This window comes from Podarcis filfolensis (genome assembly GCF_964270895.1).
Source record: "Podarcis filfolensis genome assembly, chromosome: 2".
Taxonomy (NCBI): domain Eukaryota; kingdom Metazoa; phylum Chordata; class Lepidosauria; order Squamata; family Lacertidae; genus Podarcis; species Podarcis filfolensis.
The window spans coordinates 87,190,612-87,207,661 of record NC_139605.1 but is presented as its reverse complement, the minus strand read 5'-3'; the positions used below and the strand labels follow the sequence as shown (position 1 = coordinate 87,207,661).

The 17,050-nt window shown below is 45.0% G+C and overlaps 1 protein-coding gene across 1 annotated transcript; it reads right to left on the bottom strand.

The window, feature by feature from the left end:
• Positions 1–1,810: 1,810 nt before the first annotated feature.
• LOC310754526 (CD276 antigen-like) lies at positions 1,811–17,011 on the bottom strand. Its single transcript, XM_083596536.1, has 7 exons — positions 16,908–17,011; positions 8,434–8,589; positions 6,541–6,861; positions 5,349–5,603; positions 3,326–3,472; positions 2,147–2,191; positions 1,811–1,952 (listed from the first exon to the last, which is right to left on the bottom strand). The coding sequence occupies exons 2-7, from the start codon at positions 8,492–8,494 to the stop codon at positions 1,942–1,944; spliced, it is 840 nt and encodes a 279-aa protein (XP_083452662.1). The 5' UTR covers positions 8,495–8,589; positions 16,908–17,011; the 3' UTR covers positions 1,811–1,941.
• Between the last annotated feature and the right edge of the window lie 39 nt (positions 17,012–17,050).

Genomic DNA, 17,050 nt, shown 5'->3' with positions numbered 1-17,050 from the left:
GCAGCTCTGCTTCCAGGGCATCATGCTGCCAGCCAAAAATGGAAAAAAAATAGTAATTCTGTTTGTTAATCTGTGGGGATTTGATCATGCACAATTGCCACAGAATGGAACTCTCACTAACACAAGCTAACAAGAGAGACATTTCTTCTTCTTTTTTCTTTCAGAAGAAAGGAGCAAGCTTGCCATCACTCTGCTCCAATTACAGTGGTACCTCAGGTTAAGTACTAAATTTGTTCCAGAGGTCCGTTCTTAACCTGAAACTGTTCTTAACCTGAAGCACCACTTTAGCTAATGGGGCCTCCTGCTGCTGCTGCGTGATTTCTGTTCTCATCCTGAAGCAAAGTTCTTAACCTGAAGCACTATTTCTGGGTTAGCAGAGTCTGTAACCTGAAGCGTATGTAACCTGAAGCGTATGTAACCCGAGGTACCACTGTAATTTGAAAATTAACCAAAGTTATGAAAATAAACTTTTAAAAGCACACATACCTCCTTTCCCCCAATCCTCAGATATAGCCACTATCCATATCAGGTGGGAGGGGTGAGTTATGTGCGTCTAACAGACTCTTTATTCTACCCCTCCTCCTTCCTCTTCACAAAGGAATGTACAGTAGTCCTTTGCTGTATTAGCTAACATGGGGACTGAAATGAGGGTGCTGTGAAGGCTAAATTCAAAGGTGGGTGGGTGGAGCTGGCAGGAGGAGGCAGAAGTTTTTTCCACAGCTTGGATTTTAATCTGAGCCAGTGAAGAACTCATTGGATTATAAAGATTTCCCCTTCTTGTGGAGTTCCCAGAGCTTGTATAGGAGCCCAAGTTAAGTAAACATTGCTACCACCCCAGGTTTTAAATCAGAGATAAAACCAGAGCAATTGACTGGTCCCATAAATGAAAATTAAAATGAGATTGCCATTCTGTTCAATGGGGCTTCACTCCTAAATTTGCAGCCTTAGTGTGGCTGAAACCAAAACTGACCAATAGTTGTATAGTTGGCTGTGCCACTTCTCAGCTACTTTGCTAAGACACTCCTTTCAGGAGCTGGTAGACTAAGCTGTGGGCAGTTCTGGGGGCAGGGGGAGTTTACTAAAATAGTTCAGTAGTATTATTCTTCCACAGTTCATGTATTTTTATTTGAAGACACACACCCTCAAAAAAAGTAATAATCACAAGGCCTCTTCAAATGAGTATGGTAAATATATTCTTAAAAAATAAAGACAAAACAATAACACTTACTATATATATATACATATATACATACAGCGTATATACTCGAGTATAATCCAACCCAAATATAAGCCGAGGCACCTTTTGGGCCGCTTGTCCCTCCGCCGCCTGCCTCACTCGAGTATAAGCCGAGGGGGGCTTTTCCAGCATAAAAAATGTGCTGAAAAAGTCGGCTTATACTTGAGTATATACGGTGTCTATCTATCTATCTATCTATCTATCTATCTATCTATCTATCTATCTATCTAATCTATCTATCTGTTATTTGCACCTTTAGATCACAATTCTGACACATGATTTGTCCAAGGCTTTTCAGAAGGTATTTAACAAAGGTGAGATTTGAATGCAGATGACTATACTGTTGCTGCCACATTAATATATCTAGTCTGCTGCAACTATTACGGAGAGGACTATCTAAAGATGCTATATAAAGGAGTGCTGCAGGAAAACAACCCTGTTCAAAACCTGAAGAAAGATGCATTTTATTATGCTGGAGAAAGAAGTGGAATCCAAACAGCAGACTGCTTCGTTCACGTGAAAGGCAAGTCTTTCTTGACTAATAAGACACTAAAATGGCTTAGAGATGTCGTAAGATGGGCTTGCAGAGCAGAAGTCCCTTGCCTTCGCAATCTGAATTGCAGAGTCCCACAGTGTTACAGTTTTCCATGTGTTTCTTGATCCAGTCACTGCATTTGCTTCAATTTGGTTTGTCACTGACATTCCTATATCATCTCTAGGAGAAAGAAAGAATAATGATGACAGCAAGAATGCCACTGATTGCAATGAACTAAGAAATCATTCGCCTATCAGCATAATATATAAAATATTTTTCTATGACATGCCAATGTTGAAAATGCCAGAGCAATGTATACACCTTTCTTCCTGTATTAACTGCAGTACTAACTAGCAGACTTAATAGATATTTACCTTCAGATAGGAAAAGCCACTGGAGACATTTATTCCTTATTGCACCTGAGGAATGACAAAACAAAGGGAAACCAGAAAAGGCAAATCAGATGGGAGGAGAGGAAGAATTATGTATTTTTCTGTCTACTTTTACCCCATCCATTCCACTCTTTAGAGAATAAGGCATCTATGTCCTGGTAGCCACTGTTTTTATATACTTTGCTGAAACTTCATCTAAACTATTGTAAAAGCTGTTAAACATTTTCACTCAAAGTCAAGTTGTGGGCTCTTGACAGAAATGCTGTGGTTTGTATTGCCTTTTTGCTGCACGTATGCGTAAATCTTGGCTTGAACTCCATGGTGGTGAAAACGCTTTATGTGGCTGTAACAAGTCGCAGTGCTCAGTTTCTCTGGCATTTTATTAGTTTCACTTCAAATATAGTATTTTCACAGATGAATTTTAAAAAATAGTTGAAGCCAAAAGAAAAACAAATGTTTTTCCCCCAGCCAGAGTCTAGACACCCACCCCATAAGAGCAGTAAAACCGGGTGTTCATGTTTATCTTTGGACTCTGGATATCACTGATTCAGGTGGACTTGTGTATTCAGGTGAAGTCGAACCCTTGGAGAGGGGGACCTTCTCTGTCCTCCTGCAATCCTGCAAACTCCTGCGCATGCATCTACAAAACAGCAAGCACGTTTTGCCTTTGTAGTGATTTCATCATGGCAGCCAAAACTTCTCCAGCCTAAACTCTGCAGTAGGACAGCCACCCAGCTCAAGGCTCAACGAGGAATGCCTACCTTCGCACCACCCCAGCCCAGGCACACTTCACACTGGAAGAGTTTCATCTTGAGGCAGACTTGGGGTGCATGGCGGGACTGTGTGGTAGTTCCTCTGGATTCAAGCTGAAGAAATTTAAATGCTACACCGAGCATCATCTGGTGCCTGGGTAGGCTTATTATAGGCAAAACTGAAGTGTTGAGTCCCAAAGATTGCGGGGGAACAATTATTCTAATAAGTAAATTATATGCTCCACACAGATCTTTCTTGTAATACACACACAAACACACACACACACACACACACACACACACACGTATATAAGCTCCCTGGAGAAGTTTCCTCCCCCATAGGAAGGTTTCCAAATGATATCCTGGGAAGAAAAACATGAATCTGCAGCCAATTCTTATAAAAACTGACCTTTCTTCTTTCTGCAATGAAAAAACGTAACAGCACAAATGGCTGCCAGGATAACAACGAAGAAAACCGGAATTAATATTTTCTTTTCTGCATCTTGTGATACTTTATTGGTAGTTGTTTCATTTCCAACGTGAACAAGAGCAAAATCTGTACAGGAGGGGAAGAGAGAAAAAGTAACATCTGGAGTGAATTGTATCTTTGGACACAACTGACTGTGACAATGTGGAAATACTCAAGCCTCAGGTATAATCAAGCCACCAGTACCTCAAAAAAGTGAGGAAGCTACAAATAATCATAAAACCACTGCCCACATCCCTTTCCTCAGCGCCACTCCTCCATCATGAATCTGTCAGTGGAAGTCCCTCCTATAAAACCTCCATGTTCTGGGGCAGTACACCCCTGAATACCAGATGCAGGAGACAGATCAGAAGGAAAGGCCGTGGTCCTTGGATCCTGCTTGGAAGCTTCCTGGAGATGTGCAAATGACAGACCCTCCAAGTGTCCCTATTTTCCAGGGATAGTCCTGGATTTATAGAAGCCGTCCCAGTTTCTGATTTGATCTCAGAATGTCCCACTTTCCTTACAACGTCCCTATTTTCATCAGGGAAATGTTGGAGGGTATGGAGTTATCCAACCCCTGAGCCAAGGAGATAAGTAGCTATACAACCTTTAGAAGACATCTCATTAAACAACAGGGAAGTTGTTTAATGTTTATATAACTTGGAATCTGCTCTGTGTGGCTGGGGCAACCCAGTCAGAAGGGCGGGGTATAAATAATAAAATGATGATGATGGTGATGATGATGTTGGAATACTACGTCCCTATTTTCATCTGAAAAATGTTGGAGGGTATGAAATGATTACTCCAAGGAGCAGTGCTGGCCTAGCTCAAAATAAGTGACTAGCTAAGGCCACAATCTCAGGGCACTTGTAGACCATTGCTATTTTGGGTAGGATTCAATCACAAACCAGGATGTCATGAACACATCTGCCCCAAGTAGAGAAATACAGCATGAGTTAGGAAGCAGTCAGACAGCTGGGAGCAGCCCCCCTCCCCCTCCTCCTGACAAGGAATGGAATGTAGATAAGGTGTTAGCAGAGAGTGTGAGGGAGGGAAGTCAACTCGCTCAAGAAGCACAGGCAGGCTCAGAAAGCAGAAGGGGTAGCATTTCTTCACTGGAAGAGGAGGCAATTAATCCCCTGAGCCCAAAGAGTAGACGTATGGGAAAGGTATTAGACAGGAAACAAACCCAGAGACATAAGGGACATAGGTTCAGGATATTCTGCAGAACCAGGATGCACTCCTCAGAAGGGTCAACTGACTCCTAAGGCACAGATGCTTGGTTAGACATCTGAGACTAATTGTTTGTATCGCAATAAATCTTCTAGCTAATTACGACTTGTGTGCTGTGTTATCAAGATGGCAGCCTGGGCTCTTGAGGCAGGAAATTCAGGTTGCTCAGTTAAACTTAATCTGGAGCTCTTGCATAACAAACTCACCCACCCACCCACCCCACAATTCTGACTTAATCTGACAGGAAAACACACCAGAAAGTGTGGGATAACGATTGCTTAATGCAACATCATTGATTGCTTAACATCCCCACAAAAAAATAAATAAATCAGGATGAATGCTCAATAAACAGGTTCTCTAGAAGTGACCCCCAGTACAGAACAGAGACTGGGCTCTGGGCTCCAAACATTAAACCCACCAATCATTTCTTTCCAATTCACCCCTCCCCCAAAAACACATTCCCATCTAGATTATTATTATTTTATTCTTCATTTATTAAATTTGTATACCACCCTTCATCCATAGATCTCAGGGCAGTTCACAACATAATCAAAATCACAACCAGTTTCCTGTCAGTTAATTTGCCCTCAAAATACCCACTCCCCACCCAAAAATCTTCCACTACAGTACAAGTTAAAGTTGATTTTCAAATGGATCCAAGCCAGTGTCACTGCCATGGCTTTCTGGACAGTTTAGTCTGTAGGCAACAAGACATTTTTGTTGAACTCACCCTGGGGATTATCACAATTTGTGTTGTTGTTGAGGATGGAGCAGCATATCATGCCACTATCAGGAGAATGCCGCTGAAGAGTACTGATGAGAGAGAATGAGCCATCTTCATTTTTCAAAGACACAAGTTTTGAATTGTGAGTCAGGTTGGTTCCATGGTCACCAAACCAATAGAGCTGCCTCTGTGGATGCCCTCCCGATGCTGTGCACACCACAGTGTCCTTCTGAATTTTGATTTGAGGTTCAGAATACGGTGCTGGAAAATATGTAGGTGGTAACTTATTTAATCAATTTAATTAAAATATTTCTAGCCCCACTTTGCATTATGAAAAAGAAGCCGAAAGTGGGTTACAATATCAGTAGTTAAAAGCATAAGATAGTCCTATTCAGAGCAGACACACTGAAATTAATGGACATGACAAACTTAAGTTCATTAATTCTGTTGAATTTACTTTGAGTAGTAAATTCTCTTTGAGTAAATTCTTTGAAGTAAATTTTACTTCAAAGTAAGCTCTCTCTCTCTCTCTGTGTGTGTGTGTGTGTGTGTAGGGGTGGTATTTTGTTTGTTTGTTACTGTGATATGTATTCTTGTGTTTTCATATCATAAACTGCTCTGTGATCCTTGGATGAAGGATGGTATAGAAATAAGTGAGCAAACAAACAAACAACTGACTGAAGAAAACTAAAATAACATAATAAGCTCAGCAATTCACCACAAAGCCTCAGGAAATAGTTCAGTTTGTTAGTGTGTGGTGTTGATAACACCAAAGTTGCAGCTTCAATTCCCGTATGGGACAGCTGCCTATACCTGCATAGCAGGGGGGTGGACTAGATGATCCTAAGGGTCCCTTCCAACTCTATGATTCTGTGTAATAAATAGGCCTTTAACTGGCACTAGAATTTTATAAAGGCTGGCACCAGCTTTATCTGGGGTGGAAGAAAATTTTGCAGCCAGGTACCTACGTATGTAAATAGAACAATAAAGAAATTGTTCCCAGACTATTATGGACCACATTCAGCTAAAGGTCATTATTTCTTCAGAAACAGAACTGGGTTTGCTATATGTTTAGCATGCCCACACTTCCTCCAATATGCATTTTCATTAATATCACCTTGCTTTTGACACCAGCCCCAACCCATGCTCCATCAAACCCAGAGTTCTTGATGTCCGTTGTTCATTGGCTTAAACTTACCAACAACCTTTAGATATATAATTTTGTGATCATCTCCATTAACAGCTTCCAAAAAAAACTGATAAGGTCTTTGGTCAGATATTTTTACTTTGTGGACACCGAGGATAACAGATTGATTTATCACCATCAATGAAATTCTTCCATTGTCAGTAATATATTTATTGCTTATTGAGTTGAGGTCACTTTCCTTTGGACAACTTGTCTCATTATGACAGAACTTCACTGTTGCATTTAGCATTGCTTTGTTGTTCTCACATGTAAGGTTAACGGTTTTCCCAAGTGCTGCAGTAACATCTTTATCACACGTGAAAGTAGGGAAGTCTGAGAGAAAATGGGGTGGGGAGACATAGCAAATGCATCAGTTGATTCAAGCACTGAAACAGGCGATTAAAAGGCACTATTACGACAGCCAAGGTCAGCTGCATCTGTCAGTCAGGGATGGCTGTAGCTCAGTGTCAGAAGCAAACCAGCAGTAAATCACAACGTGAAAGTTGAAATTAACTCTTTATTACCAAAACTATAATCTGCACAGGAGTGTCAGGCCTAATAAGCACAGCGACTCATCTCTAGTAGGTCTTACTCCTGTGAAGCAGTTGTTGAGACTGAAGACCCCCACCTCCCCACAGCTTCCAAAGTCCCCTCATCTCTGGGATTCCCCCCCCAAGCAATCAGAGACTGCACCTGTGTGCCTGTCTTTGCTCCTCCCCTTTCATGCCTCTCCTGGTTCTGGGAGATGGGGGGGGGGAATGGGAATTTGTCAGAGCAGGAGGAAAAGACACCTACAGTATGACTCTTCACCAGCCTGACTCATCTCCACCTCTTGGCCTCTCTGATGGAAGCTGTAGTCCACAACATTTGGAGGGAAGTTTAGTGAAGGCTGTTTTAGCCCTTGAGATAAGGATTGTACCCTAAGGCTGGCAAAAGGTACAATCCTAAGGCATAATGAACTGCCACCAGTTAACGTAAACAAGCCTTCCTCCACCTGGAATTTCCATCCTTTTTAAGGGATGCTGGACAGAAAGATGAGATTAATGCTGACCTCCAGAAGTTAGACTACAGCTCCCATAATCCCTCACCATTAGCCATGCAGGCTGGTACTGATGGGAGCTATAGTCCAGAACACCTGGAAGGCATTCATTTGGGGAAGAAGGAGTCTCATTGGTGCATACTTCTGAGTAGACATGTGTAGGCTTGTACCATAAAATGCTGAGTGGGTTTGGGCTGAACATCTTACTCCTGTACAAATGCATGTCGGAGTATAAAGCTGTGGAGAAAATAGTAACAGGAGACAAGCTACAAGGGTGTTGAATTTATAATACTCAATCATTTAAATCCGGTTTGGAGCACTGGCCAGGAAAGTATATAATCCATCACCAACAGCAATAGGTAGGGAGCATAAATTAGCACATAAGGACCACTTTGTACGCAATCTGCAAAGCACAACCCATTGATGAGAGCAGAGCCTGTGTTCCTCAATATATTGTGGGACTCCAACTTCCATCAGTCCTGGCCAGCATGGCCAATGGTGAGGGATTATGGGACCTGTAGTCCAACTTCTGGAGGTCAACACCAGTCTCATTTTTCTGCCCAGCATCCCTTAGAAAGGTACACATGGCAAGAGAATTTGCATAGCTGTACTTAATCAGGATTTATGCACCATGGCTGTAGTTGTACCAAGATTTATGTAATATTACTGAAATGCAGAAAATACAGCTCTCATTTTTCAGAAATGTGCTTAATAGCTCAGAATACCTGAACACAGAGCAGCTGATACATATTTTTAGTATTGAAAGCTGGGGCTATCTCCTATCCCTATGCAATGAAAGGCAAAAATAAGAGCAAAAGATAATTCCAAAGCACCCCACAGTCACCAATGGGCACAGGAATGCTTACCACTAGATCCCTGAGTGGTTACTAATAGGAAGCACAGAGGTAAGAGCTGGAGGGATGCCATCGGGACGATGTTGAAATAGTGCTACAGGCCAGCCCTGCTGCTGGAAGAGGTTTCTGACACCATGTCGCACACCTGAGAAAGACCTCGTTGTTCACCTGTTGAGAAAAGAGGATTTGTGAGAGTCCTCCTCCATTTTCATGCAGTTGAAACGGATTTGAAAGAAGACCACTTCCAACAGAGTCCTTCACATTCTACCTCTGAAGTTCCTTTAAAAAAAACACACCAAAAATATTGCAGAACAAAGAACATGTTGGATAAGTGTGAAATCACTTTGTAACAGTAGTGAATGGTATGGAGGTGCTTACCTGACCTCCCAGCAGGTGAGTCACTGCCATCACAATGCAAATGCACCAGCAAAGCCAGTCTGGTGCTCTTGCAGGTATGTCTGCATTGTGCTGCTCTCTCCTTCCCAGTAAGCGGCAGTGAGACACCTTTTGGGAAGTCAGGTAAATGTCATCACTGCATTGTCTGCTACTGCTTCATAATATGAAGGGGCTGGCAATCAGCAAGCGTGAACGTGACTGGGTGTCAGTCACAGAAGGGAGTCTTCCCTACTTCTTGCGGAAGGGAAGAAATTCCTGGAAGGAGGCATAAAAAACAACAACTGCTCATATATTTGAAAGGTACCCATTGGGGATGGAGGCCTTCAAATCCAGTGGGGCACAGATATTTTGGCCACATCATCCTCTTGCATTGATTTACAGTGATTTCTGTTCCTGTCTACAAACACATGATATCATCTTTCTTCAAGAAACTTGGGCAAAAGAGGGCACTATGGTTGAATTACAGGGTTTTACAAGTTATACTCAACCAGCTCTTAAAACTGCAAAGTATGGAAGGCCTAGAGGGGGGGCTGGTGGTGCTGGTGTCAACCTCTCTTAATGTATCAATTCAACAGTGTCCCTTGTTGGCCACCCCTAATTTTTTAGTGTTGTCCCTTTCTGATAGTCTCCTGAGAAATACTTATTGTATCTGCGTGTACATACATCCAGTAAAGTCTTGTGAGGAACTGAGATCATATTGGGATATTTTGGCCACGTCATCCTCTTTCATTAAAGCACTGTTAAACCCAGTGGTTTTTTTCTGGGGGGACGCATACTCCTAAACATTTTGTGAATTTACATTTGGCCTCATTGAGGGGCAGTATTTCAATATGAGTAGGAAAATGAGACTACCCCTAAACATTTTTTTAGGAAAAAAAGCACTGGTTATACCCTTTTAAACAGTCACAGCTTCCCCTGAAGAATCCTTGGGAGCATAGTTTGTTACAGGTGCTGAGAGTTCTTAAGAGAACTCTACAGTCATACCTTGTTCTGGGACTCTGTTCGACTCCCGAAACCATTTGAAAACTAAGGTGCAGCTTCTAATTGGCTGCAGGAGCAGCCAGGAGATGCTCCTGCAGCCAATTGGAAGCCACACTGGACGTTTGGCTTCCAAAAATCGTTCGAAAACCAGAACACTCACATCCGGGTTTCGATTGTTCGGGAGTCAATTTGTCCAGGAGCCAAGGCGTTTGAGAGCCAAGATATGACTGTATGCCCTTCACAGAACTACAATTCCCAGGGTTTCCTGGCAAGAGGGATTAATTGTTAAAGCCCTCTGTGAAAGAAACAGGGGAACAAGCTACAGTTTCCAAAATTCTTTGGGGAGAACCATGACTAGTACAACAGTGCTCTGTGGCCACTGTCTACCAACCTCAGTGCAAGACCAACATTCATATAAAGGCTGCTCATTTCCAGCACGTAGAAACATTGCCAAGCACAGGCCTCCTCTATGCAAATGAGGTGGCAGAAACCTAAGATGGCAGAAGATGGCTGTATGGCTTCAGACTACTACAGGTAGGGACCCATTTTGAAATTCCCTCTACATTATTTGCTTACATTCCCTGCTGAACGTGAGGTTCTTTATTTGCTCCAGTGGGCAAGAGGATGGTGACCCAACGAGACCCAAGAGGCTGCATTCCAACTCCCTACAATTTAGACTTTAGGTTATCATGCTATAAACATGAATAACAACAATTCCTAAGGTTTGAATCCCAGAACACTATCTCTGAAGCAACTTCCTTGCCAGAAAAAATAGCATAGGTCCATTCTGCTATTGAATAAGGATCTACCATGTCATTATCTTTTCTACCAACAGAGGGGGTGCTGCTCATATCTTACAGACAAGACAAGAGTATCCTGTTCAAGGTTCCTTATCACCAGTTACCAAGTTTGCAACAGGAAGAAACAAGAAAAACTAAGACTATATCTGCATTGGATGCAGATTTCCGGTATATTGCTGCATGCCACCCCAATCTCCAAGCAGTATGAGATCCCAGGAGTTCCAGGAGCTTAGCCAGTATCCATGTTTCCTTTTGGAAATGAGGCCCAGCGGAGACTGTGGTGCTTTTCTGAAATATGGTTTATTTACACATATATGCAACCTGAGCCTATGGTGGAGGGGCTCACAGCATTAACACCCCAAGAGGGTCTTGTTTCTCCCATAGCAGCAGCCTCAGATTCAAGCAGAAATCAAACATTGTGCTCTACTTCTCTGGCTCTCCAGCCTGCAGCTTTATCTCTAGGTCACACCACAGCAAACTCTGCTCTCAAACTATCTAAGAACTGAAAGGGAGATTCCACCCAGTAATACAAATACAAATGATAAGATGCATGAAAACACAAAAGCAGGAAATTCCCATCCTTGAGCTGAGGTCCTCAGAGAGCCAAGGAGCCATGGCAGAGGTCCAGAGGTGGAGCCCAGCTCCGAAAGTGCACAGCATTTTTTTAAAGAAAGGTTGAGCAGGAAATCCTGGCCTTTGTCCTTGACATTTTTGGGCAAATGACCAAAAATCGAAACAGAAACAAAAACTGAACAGGCCAGCTTTGGGTTTTTATGCCCGCTTGACCTCTGTGACTGAACCTGGTTAGGAACAATCCTATATACAGTGGTACCTCGGGTTACAGATGCTTCAGGTTACCGGCGCTTCAGGTAACAGACTCCGCTAACCCAGAAATAGTACCTCAGGGCAAAAAAACCCCCTCACAACCCAGTTAAAGGCTTCCCATGCCACAAACCTAATCTGGCTCCTCCCCAGCCCAGCTGTTGCTTAAAACCCTGCTGAGAGCCCTAGGGTCCTGCTCCTGCCTCTATCCACCTGGCCCAGGGCGGGTCCTGACAGGTTCTATAAGGACTGCTGCTGCTGCCGCTGCTCAGCAGAGAGGGCTTCTTCTTTTAAATTGTTTTTTATATCCTTTAAAGGTTTTTTAAAGTGTTTTAACTGTTTTTAACTGAGTTGTAAGGGCATTTTGTGGGATGTGCCTGGGAGGAGAGGAGCAGGGGAGAGCGGGCGGGGGGGGAGAGAGACCCAATAAAAGTGGTTGCGGATAGAGGCACTGGCGGAGGAACAGGAGTGCAGAGGGAGCGGACCGTCCCCAGCACCACTATTCCGGCAGGTTGCTATCATGGCAGCCCCCCTGGACACGCACTGCACACTGCCCCCACGTACCACGCCCCTGCCTGCTCTCCGCCCCCAGTAGTGGAGCATGCAGCTTCACCACTGGGTAGAGGGAGGTATGGCGTGGGAGGAGGGGCAGGCCAGGTAAGGGGCACATGGCACAGGCAGTTAGTGACCAGGCCGTGTGCCAGCCCACCCCCCCTTCAATCTAGGGAATTGTTGTTGTCATATCAGCCAGCCCTCGGGTCTGCAACTGCTGCTGTTGAATGCCAGGTCTGCCCAGAATAAAATCTCCCTCATCCATGATCTGATAATGGATGAGGAGGCTGATCTGGCATGTATCACTGAAACCTGGGTGGGTGAACAGGGTGGAGTCGGTCTCACCCAGCTGTGTCCACCTGGGTACTCAGTACAGCATCAGGCCAGGCTCAAGGGTCGAGGAGGGGGAGTTGCTGTGGTCTGTAGAGTCTCTCCATCTCCAAACTCTCTGTCCAGGGTGTGTGGGTGTTCCTGGTGTTGGGCAATCGGGACAGATTAGGGATTCTGCTGGTTTACCGCCTGTCTCACTGCCCAGCAGTCTCCCGGTCTGAACTGACTGAGCTGGTCTCAGAGGTGGTGTTGAGAACTCCCAGACTGCTGGTACTGGGAGACTTCAACATCCATGCCCAGGCAGCTGGTTCTGGGGCGGCTCAGGACCTCATGGCCGCCATGACAACCATGGGGCTCTCCCAACATGTCACTGGCCCAATGCACAGGTCACGCTCTGGACCTTGTTTTCTTGACTGGGCACAAAGATGGTGATTTGAAGGTGGGGGACATAGACATCAGTCATAGTCAGATCACTTTCTGTTGAGATTTATCGTATTTTTCACTCTATAGGATGCACCGGACCATAGGATGCTCCAGACCATAGGAGGGGGAGAACAGGAAAAAAAAAATCTCCCCCTCTCTGCTCAGCGCCCCTTCAGCGAAGCGGCAGGAGAAACGGACCCCCTTCCATTTCTCCTCCCACTTCGCTGAAGGGGCGCTGTGCAGAGAGGCAAAACTGTGCAGCGAGCGCCTCTCCAGCGAAGTGAAGCCTGGAGAACAAGAGGGATCGGTGTGCACCGACCCCTCTCGCTCTCCAGGCTTCAGGCGGCTATCTGTAAGCCTTCGGAGCGCAGCGGGAACTCCTGCTGCACTCCGAAGGCTTGCAGATAGCTGCCTGAAGCCCCCAGAGCGCAGCGGGAGTTGCGCAGCCATCCCCAAGCTGCGCAGCGCTCCGTCTCGCTGTTCTGGCTTCGGGGACAGCCTTTGAAGCCTCCGCAGGGCAGCGGGGTGCCTTCATCCCGCTGCCCTGCAGAGGCTTTGTGCAGCTAACCCCAAGCTAGAACAGTGAGATGGAGAGCTGCGCAGTGCTCTGTCTCCCTGTTCTGGCCTTGGGCTTAGCCGCGCAGCCTGAATTTGCTCTGTAGGACGCACACACATTTCCCCTTAATTTTTGGAGGGGAAAAAGCGCGTCCTATAGAGCGAAAAATATGCTAGGTTATCAGCACCTTCTCCCCTCCACAGAGGCAGGGGATCTATTAGCCCTCAGAGGCTGATGGGTCAAGTGGGATTCGAAATGGCTCTGAGGGGATTTCTGGCTGATATGACTAGCACCCCCGTTGAAGCCCTGACCGACCTCTGGAACACCAGGCATTTGACTGATTTAATTAACATCTGATGCCCTTTTAAAATGTTTTTTTTGGGGGGGCAGTTATTGGGCTGTTGTTTTTATTTTTATTTTTTATTTTGTGGTTTTATATTTTGATTTTGTTCTGTGAAATGCCCTGAGACCTCTGGGTATATGGTGGTATATAAATTAAATAAATAATAAACAAACACCCACCAGCATAGGAAACATAGGGAGCTGCCTCATACTGAATAAAACAATTATTCCATCTAACTCAATGTTGTTTGCACTGACTGGCAGTGGCTTTCCATGGGTTCAGATCAGGCACATTACCTACCTGGAGACGTCAGGAATTGAACCAGGGACCTTCTGCCTGCAAAGCAGATGATCTACAATTTACCTACGGCCCTTCCTTTCAAGTCTGGTCCTTAGCCAAGCCTTAGGGGATGAAGAATATGAAACCGAATCAAATTAATTTCAGCAGGCATGGACCCGAAGGATTAATGCTGTTCAGTTAACCGCAAGTCAAACCTCAGGAGAGAGGCATGTTACTTGTTAAGGAAGGAAGTTAAGAAACAAAGCCACTTGAAAAATTGAAGATGCTTAAAAAAATAGTGCTGTTTCTGGGAACATAAAACTGAAAGACAAATTCCACAAAGTGCATGAATTATAGTGAAAACTGAAGCTGGCCCCAAATTCCACCCTCTAGGTTTGCAGCCCCATTCACAAGCTTCGAAAAAGTCCAGGTGCATTCACAACCCATGGTAGTAAAGAGGAGGCACCCCTGAAACTCTGCATGAGGTATGGGGGTGTCCCATGGCTTGTCTGCAAGGGGTGAGCACTTTTGTCTCCATAGGTTTGGGGGATTCCATCTGTATCTATACTCCCTATGCAGTCTAATGGAGTGAGACAACTCTGTTAGATTGCATGGGAATATTGAGAGAGGCAGATGCCTTATTTTTTATAGTAGAACATTAGAGGGAAGTTGTCTTACTCCTCCTCCCCATTATTTTTTAAAAACTGAACAACTCGAGCTGATTTATTTTTTTAAAGGAAATGGGGATATGTACAAGGAAAATGCAGAGCTGTAATCTGGGGGAATTAATTTAAATGTTAATCAGTTAAAGCAAACATTTGCTAACTACATGTAACAAGTCCATCCTCCCTCCATTACAGTCCCTCAGATTTAGCTCTTCTGGACAGCGCCGCCTTGTCTGCAAGATCAGCATATGGATCTGTTGGCCATCCAAGGCCAATCAGATTTTTACCCTGATGAAGAGAGAGACCTTCTGTTGAGTGCTCAACAGCAATAAGCACACAAACAACCAAACTCTCCCAACCCAGCAACAATAATTAGACAAAGAAAAGGCCTCTTGAGATGACAGTGCTGTAAGATCTGCACCATCTTCATCTAAACTCAGGTGTAGAGGTAAAGGGATCCCTGACCGTGAAGTCCAGTCACGGACGACTCTGGGGTTGCGGCACTCATCTCACTTTATTGGCCGAGAGAGCCGGCATACAGCTTCCGGGTCATGTGGCCAGTATGACTAAGCTGCTTCTGGTGAACCAGAGCAGCGCATGGAAACGCCGTTTACCTTCCTGCCAGGGAGGTACCTATTTATCTACTTGCACTTTGATGTGCTTTCAAACTGCTAGGTTGGCAGGAGCAGGGATTGAGCAACGGGAGCTCACCCCGTCATGGGGATTCGAACTGCCGACCGTCTGATCGGCAAGCCCTAGGCTCTGTGGTTTAGATCACAGTGCCACCCGCGTCCCTAAAAACTCAGGCGTAAAAATGTGTAATTAAGCCATATTTCTTAAAGACACTGCAGCCTCCACTGCGTTTCGTTCTCAATGGAAACACGACCCTGGGTGAGCACCTGGAACCACATGGGATCTTGGGCAGAGATTGCGGATGGTTCACAACCTTTGTATCATTATGAAGACCAGTTTCATCCAGGTACAAAGTCAGATAAGTCATTCCCACGTAAACAAAACTCAACGTTCTCCTTATGCAATGGAGAGTATGCGCTTCAGCATCCGCCTTATAATAACTGGCTAGGCTTTGCCCTACAGGGCAAATAAAAGGCTTCAGGAAAACAAACCCTTTCATTTAGGAGATGGGCAGTAATTCAAAGGATGTTGTCTTCAAACTCAGTTTTCCTCAGGGTACAGCTATTAACATTAATGAGCATAATTAAGCCAGGCCCATTCATTTCAATGGGTCAAGTCAGTGGCGTAGCGTGGGGGGTGCAGGGGGGGCGGGCCGCACCGGGCGCAACATCTGGGGTTAGGGCAAATCCATGGGTTAGGGGGCGCAAATCCACGGGTTAGGGGGCGCAAATTACTTGCCTTGCCCCGGGTGCTGACAACCCACGCTACGCCACTGGGTCAAGTCTAAGTCAAACTGATGTGAATACCAACCACTCCATGTACAGTATTTGCACCCCAAGGAGCAAAACTGTCACGTTGCAAAAACAAAAAATCAAGAAGCATCCCTTCCGGATAAACTGTTTTGCATTACTTTAGGAACGGGGGTGGGGGGAAGAGTTGTTAAGGCGTCCAATCACTTTCTTCCTGAACCCCACCCCCCCTTCCCTGCCAACTATGGTTCTCTGGAAGAAACTCAATCAATAGCTAAGCTGTGCATTAGTTCTTAGGAAAGAGGAACTCCGTTGTGTACAGCAGAGCCGAACGGATTTGCCACAAGATGCAACTGAGCCAGCATGAGTTTGACCAAACTGCGGGAGGCAGTGGAAGACAGGAGTGCCTGGCGTGCTCTGGTCCATGGGGTCACGAAGAGTCGGACACGACTAAACGACGAAACAACAACAGCAACTGAGCCGAAATCAGTGCTGGCATCCAGCGAGTACACTCCAGGCATTCTTAAACTGCACCTGGAGGCGATTTTGAGAAGGGAAATGGCTGGCAAAGGAAAGGGACTCTGCTTTACCCGCAGCTCCTCAGCTCCCAATCCAGAATCTGCTTTGGATTTAAAGGAAAGGGGACAGCGTTCATCCCGAAGCACACCCTCTAGTAGGCACCCTCAGCATAGCTGTCAATTTTTCCCTTTTCTTGCGAGGAATCCTATTCGGAATAAGGGAATTTCCCTTAAAAAAAGGGAAACGTTGACAGCTATGACCCGATTCTTGACGCCACGCAGCCTGGATCGGATTCTCCCACTCCGGTTTCTAAGCGCTGTCGTTGCAAGAGGAACTCGATTTCGCTCCAGCCTCGCAAGACCTTTGCAGCTTTCTCAAACGGGCGACCGAAGCAAAAAAAAAAAAAAAAAAAAAAAACACCTCTGGGAAAAGCCTTACCTGAGAAGTAGAAAGCGCGAGCATCAAGAAGCATGCAATCCCCGCTTGTGAGCCAGCAGCAAAACGAAACCAAAGGAAAACACGAAGAAGTGCTTTCACTTCTCGTATGAGGGATTAAGTTCAGTGAGTCCACCCTCCCGGAA